Source organism: Alosa pseudoharengus, unplaced genomic scaffold (assembly GCF_046254945.1).
Source record: "Alosa pseudoharengus isolate Yale_2024_CS ecotype anadromous, Long Island Sound unplaced genomic scaffold, YU_APseudo_1.1 YU_APseudo_1.1_scf_23, whole genome shotgun sequence".
Taxonomy (NCBI): domain Eukaryota; kingdom Metazoa; phylum Chordata; class Actinopteri; order Clupeiformes; family Clupeidae; genus Alosa; species Alosa pseudoharengus.
In genome coordinates, this window is record NW_027468685.1 from 12,342,594 (window position 1) to 12,354,370 (window position 11,777).

Consider the following 11,777-nt stretch of genomic DNA (forward strand, 5'->3'; position numbering starts at 1 on the left):
CCCCTTTCTCATGGCTTTTCCTGCCTCCGATCGAAACTTTCTAAATGAAATCATTGCACCGTAGTGTCACTTTCAGTGTTCAAACCGCCGTGGCTTGCGTCTTCCATGTCTGTGTGCAAGGATGCGTAGATGTCAGTGTTATCTACTGAATATAGGACACAGCGCACAGCAAGCCATTTACCGCAAAAATGGCTTTATTTTATTTTACATTATTGTGATACTGTGTGAATCAACCTGCCAGATACTGTTCAGGTGTCACGTATAACAGCTTCACAGATCCAGCAACTGAACTAGGCAGTGTTTGGTCACTGCTAATTAGAATGAGGTCATAGTCTCGCCTGTGATGGATTTGAGGAACTGAAGGAAATTGTAGGCTGATAAGCAAAGTTTCATAGGAAACACTGAAAGGAAACGAAAGTACTGCCCCCCCCCCACACACACACACACACACACACACACTGCAGGGAAAGATAGACAGACTTTGCTCGTTGATTTTGTCTCCTTTATATAATAGAAAAACATATGACCACCATTCTCAAGGAACAGTGGTTGAACAGTAAACTCGCCTACAATCATTTCAAGGCATTTTAAACTCTTTGTGAATATTGGCTCACACACTTGTCTCTGATGATCTTGTTCCGGTTCCTGTTTCTGTTTCTGTCTGATGATAGATATCATTGATGTTTATATGAATAATGACATGCACAATTGTAAATTATATGTCTGTACATGATATGTATTCTTAAACACAGAAGTATAAATTGTATTCGCACATGCTATTAAAAAAATGATATTTATATTGACTGCTTTAGATGTTTAATCTAGAGACGATGTGAAATGTGGTTATTGTAGTTCTGATTTGGTGAATCAATAAACAAGTTGTTTTTTACTGAGAATTCATCACTACTGAATTGCTTTGAATTGAAATGCTTATTGGATGGACAACTGTGCATTTTGGGGGGTTAATAGTATAAGAGCCCCCTATGGTGGGGTCCTTCCAGTGATGTTTATTTGTTTGTCCATCTGTTATCTTTTTTATGTACATGTGGGAGTTAGGTTGAGTGTGTGTGGGTGATTTGTGGGTGTCGCGGGTGGGGGGTTTGCCCTGAAAAGCCCGAGTATCATAAAGAGGCCAAGCGCAGGAGATGGGACTTCCCCACCTCTCAGCCGACCGCAGGCTGCAGATCTGCCTCGAAGGAAACAGTTCTACAAATGGAAACCATCGCAAGCAGGCGTCAGAGAGAGACAGAGAAGATGAAAAACCCACAGTGGCAGTGTGGTTGCACAGGTCTCCATGGCAGATCCTTGTCCTGGGGGAGCTTCCCTCTGGGGGGGGGGGGCAAAATCAAATGGTGCGTTCATGAGCACCTGGGAACTTGGGAAGTGGGAGAATTCTATAGTTTAGCGGGGATATGTCAAACCTGAAATTGGAACTTCGGGCTTTGAAGTGGGAGCTTTGAGAGAGCCCCCAGGAGAATGTTTTGACGTCACTCAGTAAGAGATAAAAAAAAATGGACTTGTTACATCGCAAATAAGTCACTTCATTGTTTGTTTATGCTATACTCAAAAGCGCAGGCGATTGTGATATTGAAAAATATTGATATTCCCAGAATACCTTTGAATAACTACGGAATGTTAGCCTTCTGGCTAGCTAGCCTATTAACATTAACTACGTCGCCCGTTTGTTGATGTCAAGTGAACGCTGTCAGTTCGGAAGTATGGAGTTCCAAAGTGGGGACCCTCTCCGACCCTCCCTCAGCCACATGAACGCACTACAGTAAAAGTCACATCTAACATCACATGATGCTGTTCATCTCAGAACTACAGGCCAAGCACACATGATGATTGAGTAACATGACTTGAGTAACATGATCTTATGTGTGTGTGTGTGTGTGTGTGTGGTGGGGGGAAGTGTACCTCTGGAGGAGGTGGAGGAACTATACTGGTCATGAGTTTCAATAGGCCCCTGTTCTGCCACTGTATTAATAGGTCTGTGGGTGGGTGGGGGTCCTGTGATTACTTATGAGCAAGACAATGTATTCAGGTCTGGAAAGTTATGCAATTACTTTCTCTCCCAGCTTGCATTAGGGGGAGTCCCTGTTTCCGTGGTCCGACACAGGGTATTCCAATGAGCAAAAATAGTTCTTGCTTAGATTTAGGCCTAGTATACCTCCATGCACTCCAGACTGATGTTGAAGGAAATTATTTGAAAGCAATTTGTCTGATAGACTGACAGGATAGACTTGATGACCTGTTACACAAAGCAGTTGTGAAGGAAGATTGTGTGTGTTTATGTAAGTGTCTGTGTCAGGGTCCTGTTAGCCCTAATATTTATTCCCTTATAATGACTGGCACACAATACATTATTCCTTACTTTCCTTACTATGTGAGTGTCGACAAGTTTAAAAGCATCTGACAAATGCAGTGAAGTTAAATTTCATACATTTTTTATTTAAATAAATAAGTAATTATAAAACCCTTCCAATAAATATAAATATAAATACAATCAGAAATGTGCACAAATACAAATACATAAATAAAATACATAATTAAAATAAATAATAATGTCAGCTCAATAAAAATACATTCATTACAGCTTTGTTTTTTGTTCTTGAAACATTGGCTGTAATCTTATGTAGTGGTCAACAGTGATCACAGACATCACTGCAAATACTGCACAGATACATCAAGATGTATAAGTATACATTTCAAATGAAATAGATCATGATCCAGCATGATCTCAATGTAGAACTCTACAATGGAGATAACATTGTTTTAACATAAAACAAGTGTATTCTTAAAGACAACTTCACACATTGCTCTCCTTCTATTCCCGCCTTAGACATCGTTCAAAAACACATACATTCACACGCACACACACACACACACACACACACTGACTTAGAGAGCAAACACTCCAAAGAAGGTCTTTCCAGCAGATTCTTCCACGAAGGGCATGGGCCCAGTCGTGGTGCTCAAAAGGTCACCCTCCTCCAGGCTAAAGACGGCTCCCAGGTTGATGGCGCCATACCAGTGGTCATTGCTAGCCCCCTGGCAGCTGGAGCGCATTGCATTCAGCAGTGTATGCTCTCCCTCAAACACCTTCGACTTGCGCCGGACCGCGTGGCTCAGGTGCTCATGGTCAGTGGTGCTGCCACAGTCGACGTCGAAGGACACTTGGCTATAGACAAAGTACAAGCCCTTCTTGGGAATGACAATCTCATTGTTCACCAGTTTCAGGCCCCCATGATGGAATGCATGGTCAACGTCGTCCTTCCATTGCACCTCGTTTGCATCTTCACCCGTTTCGAGCTTGATATCTCCTGCAAGAGGAAGAGAGAAGGGATTAGTTTGTATCTTCCTTTACTAAGCAACATCCCAGTAACACCAGTAAACCGTCTTCTCATACCATCCATCCATCTAACCAAGTCTAGTCCTGCTGAGGTTGCAGTGGTAATATTCAAGGTCTCGTGTAGTGGTTAACTGTCTAATTACTGTCTGATCTTCACAGGTCTCCTTGCAGTATTGTCACATTTAGATTTACAAAAGTGAGACCAAATTTGGACATGACGCCAGAGGAGTGACTGTACAGAAACCGTGTTGCCTAGATGCCCTAAGCAGGCCAAACACCACCCTCTACACACCGTTAAAGCACTCACCTTCTAAATGAATGGCAATTTGGCTGGTCCCCGTGCGCCTTTTAGAGAGTTGCCTCAAAGTGTGGCCTAGAACTGTGGAAGAGAGAGAGGGAGACATTTTAGGGACATGGAAGCTGTCCAGAACATAGGGGCAATAGAACACAATGACAGCAGCTTCAAAAAAAAAAACAGGTCAGGAAACCACAGAGGAGAAACACAACTCACCTTCACTTCCCTGTGTGACATTTTGTTTCTGTTTTGACGACAATGTAGAGAAAGAGAGAGAAAGAGAGATCAATTTAAACATCATGCATGGTTGTGTTTATTTCAATTCATCCTGAATTCTATTTGCCCACTTTACGGTACATAAGCATAAGCATAAATACCTACTATCATATTTGTTCCATCATTATTTATTCTACATCATTGTGTCATCACACGTCTTCATGCTCTCAGGCATGTGTGTTTGTATGTTGGGAGGCTCACCTGGTTGTGGATTGTGAAGAAGATAGCGGAGGCAACGCACAGTCCTATGGCCAGTAAAGCCAAACCAATCTTCCAGCCCCCCGAGGGCCGTGAGGCGCCCATCTTCGTCTGCTCCTCCATGGCTTCAACTCCCTGCTGCCCAATTTCAAGATCAGCGCTCTTCCAGTCTTGTGCCATTCTTTCACCGCTGTAGTTTCTTAGCTGGAGCTTGAAGTAGATAATTTATGGTTTGATTGTCAGAGGGCTCTGAGCTGTTCTGGTTGTGGTGTGTCTGCCAGTGTGTTTTATATTCTCTGCCCGGTAGGGGAAACTCCGGTGATGTCACAGAGTCAGTACTGAAGAGTGAGTGAGAAGGCGTAGGGGAAACCATGAAGTTTTCAAGCAGAAACACGCATGCGTGCAGTGCCTTGCACTCACACAGACACAGACACACGGCAACAAATCCTGATCACGCTCATACACGTATTGAACTTCTCCCTTTGACAGAGAGGCACTGATATGGAAAAATTGTCTTGGTTTCCCTTGGGCTTTCCTTTCATTGTTCATCCAAGACTAAAAAGAAAAGTGCAATTTTGGTTTGTTGTTGGGGTTGATGGGGTTTTCTTATTTCAAGTTTCTGAGATCTTATTATAGATTGTGTTTTTTCTGTTTCACTTATTTGACTGTCAACATTTGCTCCCATTTAACCCAATAGTAATGATTATCCATACACCAGACCAGCTCTTGTAGCAGACTTCAAGAGATCATGATAAGTCTTTCAGGAAACATCTTCCAAGTCCATCTGCTTTAAAATGGTTGCCATTCACTTTAGGTGCGTGAATCATTAATCAGGTCCAGATCAATTATACAATATGAAATTTTTGCTCAGATGACGATGATGATATCTTCGCCACATTTTAAAATCCCATATCCAAAATCCCATAACCAAGACCTGCAATATTTTTGCAAGTGACATCACTCCTGGCTCATCCCTCCTGTTTTTTTTTATTTATTTATTTTTATTGTGGTGCTTCCGCCTCCATTCTAAATATAGGCTAAACGAATCATTGCATCACCCATCAATTGGTCACCACTCCTTTCTTTCTTTAAAATGTTTGGAGTTAAAATTATGTTATCAACTGTCTTATCTCAAAATTAATTAGCCTACTAACCATCCATTAATTAGAAACACATGTCATGTTTTACATTGATATGCATTTATAGTTTCACTTTAATGTGACAGCCTCTCTCAAAGGGGACTGGCGGGACAGTAATATCATTACCTGACTCAATGTTGTGGGTTTTGTTGTGTGTTATAGTGTGAATCAGTGTATTGTGAAACTTTTAAACGATGTTGGGCTCTGACAAAGTATGTCCTCATATATGATGTGTTTCTTTTCTCTACAGTATTATTCCACATATCCATGCACTCCTTTTGTCAAACTTCTTCCTTCTCAGTTCCATGGATTTTTATTTAGTCCTTGTTTGTGTTTTTTCAGTTCTCTCTCTCTATCACACACACACACACACACACACACACACACACACACACACACACACACACACACACACACACACACACACACACACACACACACACACACACACACACACAGTACAATTCATTTATTTGGAATGACCAATACTGATTACAACAATACAGCATTCCAAGTATTAATAAAGAGCCCATTTATGTCTCACACAGCATCACAAACACTGTGCAAGTAACGCCTTCTCCATATATGCAGACTGCCTATGATAGCTGACACAGATCAGTATTTGCTTAGATTTCTTCTTGTTAAGTCCAGCGATTTGCAATCCTCTAACACACCACGTGTCTAAGGCTACCATAAATAAGTACAACCAGTTTTGTGCTATAACCACCTGCTGAAAGAGCATGAGTTAATGGCTGGTATTTTAACATTTTTTTTTGAGAAACACAGGTCCATGTACATGTCAAAGCAACAATTCACTTCCAGAATCACTCACACACACACACACACACACACACACACACACACACACACACACACACACACACACACACAATCTCTCACCAAAGCCTGACCTCAGACCAAGTGGTTGCACAATCTAATTGGGGCTGTTTATGACTAATGTATGAATTGCACTAATTCCCTGATGATAAGTCACCATAAAAGGATGCATGCACTGTAATATTGCCATTCCACACTAAATGTTCAGATATGTAAATCTACTCAAGTAATATTCAGAAACTTGACTATGGTGTCCAAAGAGAATGTTGTCTTGCATGTTTGTCAAAAACATACTGCAGACATAGATAATCAATTGAAATCACAATTAGATTATATCAATGTGCAAAAACAGTTGTAAAATATATGAACCATGTTAAGGAAGGTATAGGAAAACCATCGTTGAACCATGGAAGTGCTAGATTCCACTAGTGACCACAGCAAGGAGTTGGTGGAGCAGATGTAGTCTAGCTATGGAAGGCTTTCTCGTGTGGTTAACACTCCTTCTGATTACACGCAGAGGGAAAAAATGAACATTACTCACACTACTTGTGTCACACTACTTGTGTCAGGTCCCCCTCTGTGACTTTTGAATGAATTACTACTAGTACTGCCGCTGGTAGCAGTAATACTAACACTCATGATTAAAAAAGCACCAACAATAAAATATGCATAACTTTTTTTTATGATAACATTAAACTAACTTGTCTTGTGGGCTAACTGTACAACATCATCTTTACATTTTACACAATGATTTACAATGTAGGTAGCAGACCTATCGGTGCACACTCCCTTGTGTGCACATAACCATGACGACCATGATTGTATTCTACTTATTGAACCTACCCGTATTCTGACCATCAGCAATAAAACATATATGTAACAATAACCTTATTAACATGGGATCATGTATGTCCACAGTGCCACTAAAAATGTTTACAATGTCAGTAGACGGTGCCTTTAAATGTTTAGTCAACCTATAGCTCCGCCACTCAGTTTTCCCACGTGCTCTCCTATCCTATACGCTCCTGTCCTATGCTGTACATTATCCGGTTCTGTGTTGCTGTCCAGTTGATGCTCATCTACGTGACGATGACTATACGTAGATATATTCACTATACATCATATCATAGTTTAACTAAATTGTCACTCCTTATACTATCAAACGCTTGCATGTTTGCCCTTTTATTTTTTGGTGATTGTATGGCATATCATTGTATGGCATATCATTGGTCATTGTTTGGCATAAGAGAACAAGAAATGATGTGGACCTTGAATTTAAATAGCAAAAGATCAAAAAGCTTTCCACAACAAGTAATTACATTATTCATGTGCTGTATATTTACACTCATTAATGTATGTTTAGATTAATAATTAAATGTATGTATTTATTTATTTAACATGTATTAATTTATATAGTTGTATCCATATGTATCCATAAATGGCAGCCCTGAATTTCATATAGTGGTATACATGCCACTCATTTCACACTCTTGCCCGTTCCCCTCGCTGCTTAAAATAGCACAGAGAGTAAATGATTAACTCACAATGATTAACTCAGTGAATAAGATTATGAGAAGGGAATCTTTGTGAGACATTTTCGTGGGGTTTATCCACCTACAGTGTGTATGTCTGTGTTTGTGTGTGTGCTTGCGGGTATGTGTGTGTGTGTGTGTGTTTGCATGTGTGTGTGTGTGTGTGTGTGTGTGTGTGTGTGTGTGTGTGTGTGTGTGTGTGTGTGTGTGTGTGTGTGTGTGTGTGTGTGTGTGAGTGTGTGTGTGTGTGTATGTGTGTGTGTGTGCGTGTGTGTATGTGTGTGTGTCTTTGCGTGTGTATGTGTGTGCGTGTGCGTGTGCGTGCGCGTGTGCGTGTGCTTATGTGTCTATGTGCTTGCACAGTTTCATTGTGTATGCCTGTGAGAGATGTGTGCTGAGATTGTAATGGGTTACCGTAACTTTTTTTGTCTCGCACATAAGGGTTGTATTAATGTAACAATATAATTCTTACTATACATTTTTGATATATTTTTTTATTAATCTTGGCACAAGAGTAGTATTCACATTTTACCTATAGGCAATCAAAAAGACATGCTAGATTTGAGGACATAACTTCAAACACATTATAGTCACAACATATAATAGTATAGTAATAATATCTTTCTAATCTTGCCACAACTAATATGATATTTAATGCATCAACAATCTGTTCAAGCAGTAAATAACTACTTAAGTATATATAGATGTATATGTATTAATTGCTTTCAATTTCTGTGATATCGATGTAATGGTATTTAAAAGTATTATTTAATTGCCAGTGGGCTGGGTAAGTGTGTATTGGGTTAAAGGCCCACCGGGGTTTCTATACTCCACCGACGTGTGGCTGGCAGGAAACAATACTCAATACTATAGAAAAGCCAAATATGTCAGTCCAGTTGTTTGGTCTGAGGCTCACCACATGAAACAGAGTAGCGGTGGAAAAAAGACAGCATTTGACATGAAATGAACAAAAGAAGTGAGACCTTAAGTGAAAGTAGGCCGTGAACGAAGATGTGCGTAAAACAAACACACAGGTGGGGGAACCCCCAAACACAGAGATACAGAGGTGTTCTTCTTCTCACATGAGCGACACACTCTCTCCTTTCATTACACTCATAACTAACACTTAGAAGTGGGAATTCTCATCCAAGAAGGTCATGACCTAAGAATGCATTGTTGGAGGATGGGGATCATTTCAGCCTCAACATTAACTCTTCTGTGGGAGTTTTTTGCATACAATGCAAATTTTACTGTCCATAATTTGGTAACCACTTTAGTTTAGGGAACACATATTAAATACATTTATCAGGTCTTTATTGAACAGTTTTTTTTTCTTACTTAATGGGTGATTTATTCTTGGTAAATCCTGAATATGCAAGTTGGTCTTGGTCTAAAGGTTACTGGTATATAGTATAGATGAAATTATACAGCTTTGGAATCCTAATACACAGCCTGAATATGTGACAGAGTGACATACTAGTTACATATTTAGACAATATATTAGAAGGCTGTAAAGTTTCTATTTTGATCCATATATCAATATCAATCACCTTAAATCAAGGTCAACTGCTTATTACAGAATACATCACCTTACAAAGAATAAATCACCTTTTCAGTAAGAATAAGAAACAGTTGAATAAATACCTAAGTTGTAATTACGCTTAATAGAGACGTTATTGAGCACTTATGCATATACACATACGTACACATATGTATTTGTTAGCCATTAGTTATGTATTAATGGCTAACATGTTCCCTAAACTAAAGTGTTACCAATTATTTTCACTTTATATCTCCAAAATGAAAATAGATATATGTCATTGACCATTAACATGTTTGTGACCCGTTCGACATGTTCTATACTAAAAGAAGGTCCCTGACCTTTTGGAAGACGTCTCAGGGACTGTTCAACATGCCAGATAGACAACTGCACTAGCCTACCATATGAACCACTGCTTTCCCATCAACACTTCAGTATGTGACATGTGACACACCATGGCATGATAAGCAGAGTATGTACAACTTGTGATTCCTAGACTGGAGAAATAAATATGTAAGAGGACTAACACGTGATGAAGCCCTGAAAAACAAAAGGGTTGTGGGGTTTGTGAAAGCTGTCACGAGCAGCCTTGGCTGACAGAAGACCAGCTAGCTGATGCCTTTACCGCCCGGGAGAAGCACTTTGAAGTGGAACAGAATGAGAGGGAGTCTGATCAAAGCAGCAAGTCTTACCTACCTCTGCTGGGGATGATAAGAGTTGGAATTTCATGAGGTGAGGAGGGGGGCGGTCCAGAACTCACTGTCAGTCTCCGCTTCTTCCTTAGTGGTCACTCTGGTGGCTCTGGGGCCCACCAAAGAGGAACTGGAGGCATCACTCGTCTGCAGATGAAACCAAAAGTCAGTGTTTAAGTATCTGAGATTTCAGCCCAATGTGAGAGGGATGAAATTTCATTTGTGATGTAAATTTGTCAGATCACAGGTTTAAGAAAGATACCCCATATTTCAAAGCTGCGAATGTTTCGAGGACTTTTGCACACTGACTGAGAGTGGTTAGGCTACTACTAGGCAATGGAGTATCTGCTATCTGTTTATCTTTAACTGTCATTAGCCATATAGCCATTAATAAAACCAATAGTTTGGTTTTATTTAATAAAACCAATACAAGTCTGGAGACAAATCATTCAAATGTTCACATTAAATGATATATACATTTTTAAAAAGTCTACTGTTGTTTTATGTTGTATCCAATTAGAGTGTATGTTTGGATAATTAAAGCCATTAACCAGAAGTGCCTTACAAGTGTCTGTAGCCAGGATGTGTGACACATAGACGTCTATTAGTGGAGATCATTCTAAAATTGGAATACACCTACGCTACAAAAGTAAGATTGTAGTGTGAACATTTACACAATTACCTATTTATGAAAGGGCTGAGTAATAGCCTACTGTATGTGTAAAGCACTCATGAAAACCCGCTGAATCAGTATGTTTGCGGTTTGTTTGAGAAGGGACAAACTGTGCCTTTTGTTTTATGCTTCAGCTCCTAAACACAGACACAGGTGAGGGCAATAGATACTACAACACACCTGGATGAAATATGATGTCATAGGCTTGCAGTGAGACAACGGGCTCCCTTTGTGAGTATTCACTCACTGGAACATGGAATACGGATACGATGCCTGAATAGTAACAATTCTCCCAGATCTTGTTGAGGAAAGAGGAAATGTGTGATCTAGTAGGCCTATGGTTGAGCTACTTCAAATAAATAGTTTTCATTTTATCATATACAAAACAAGCTTGAGCACATGACAAAACCAGGCTAGGATATTTGATAAAAAAAAAAAAAACTTAATGCTCTTTTATAGATCCATAAGTAAAAAGCATATCAGAGCATGTTTAAGACAGTGCCATGTGACCCAGATAAGGGGAATGGACAGTTTTTAAACAATACAAACAAAACAAAGTTCTCAATTTTGGTGTTTAAGCCTATGGTCTTCCTTCTGCAATGTTGGTGTAAGGTAGGCTATGCTCGCCACCGTGTGGGCAAGGCAAGGAAAATCGGGTAACACAGTGATTCTGGGGCGCTCTTGGCCCTGATGCGGAGCAGATCCGCTGCGTTCATTGTAGAGGAAGAGAGGGGGAGAGACCCTTTGGCGAAGTGCATTTCCCCGACTCGATTTGCCAACCACAAACGCGCGTAGCTGGAGTGGTGAGGATGGGTGGTTTATGCGTAATGCTCTCTAGGTGTGTGCGGGGAGTTCCCATGTCTCTCCTCGAGGGGAAGGTGTAAGCCTCAGGTGAGGAGTGAGTGGCTGTAGCCTAGTTCCTGATGGCTTTATGGATGGATGTAGGCCCACAGATGATAATAGTACAATAGTATGAGCAATATTCTGACGTCTGTGTTTACCCGATGAAAAAGTTTTGAGATCAAGGCAAGAAAACAGGCCGTGTTTTTCAATTACAAAAAGATAAGCCTACAAAAACGAATCAATATCCCCCACCCTACGTTAGTGTCTGAATACTATTTCCCCTGTTACTAAGATATATTTTAGGCCTACACAATTTAGTCCCAACTCTATCGAGGAAAAACAACTTATACCACATGACGTCAAAGCACTAACAAAACCACACCTTCTTTTACTTCAGTCA

At 40.2% G+C, this 11,777-nt stretch overlaps 1 protein-coding gene across 1 annotated transcript; it reads right to left on the reverse strand.

Annotated features, from left to right (window-relative positions):
• Nucleotides 1-2,485: 2,485 nt before the first annotated feature.
• On the reverse strand, nucleotides 2,486-4,388 carry tnfa (tumor necrosis factor a (TNF superfamily, member 2)). Its single transcript, XM_076300938.1, has 4 exons — nucleotides 4,125-4,388; nucleotides 3,864-3,891; nucleotides 3,660-3,731; nucleotides 2,486-3,323 (listed from the first exon to the last, which is right to left on the reverse strand). The coding sequence occupies exons 1-4, from the start codon at nucleotides 4,299-4,301 to the stop codon at nucleotides 2,902-2,904; spliced, it is 699 nt and encodes a 232-aa protein (XP_076157053.1). The 5' UTR covers nucleotides 4,302-4,388; the 3' UTR covers nucleotides 2,486-2,901.
• Nucleotides 4,389-11,777: the final 7,389 nt, after the last annotated feature.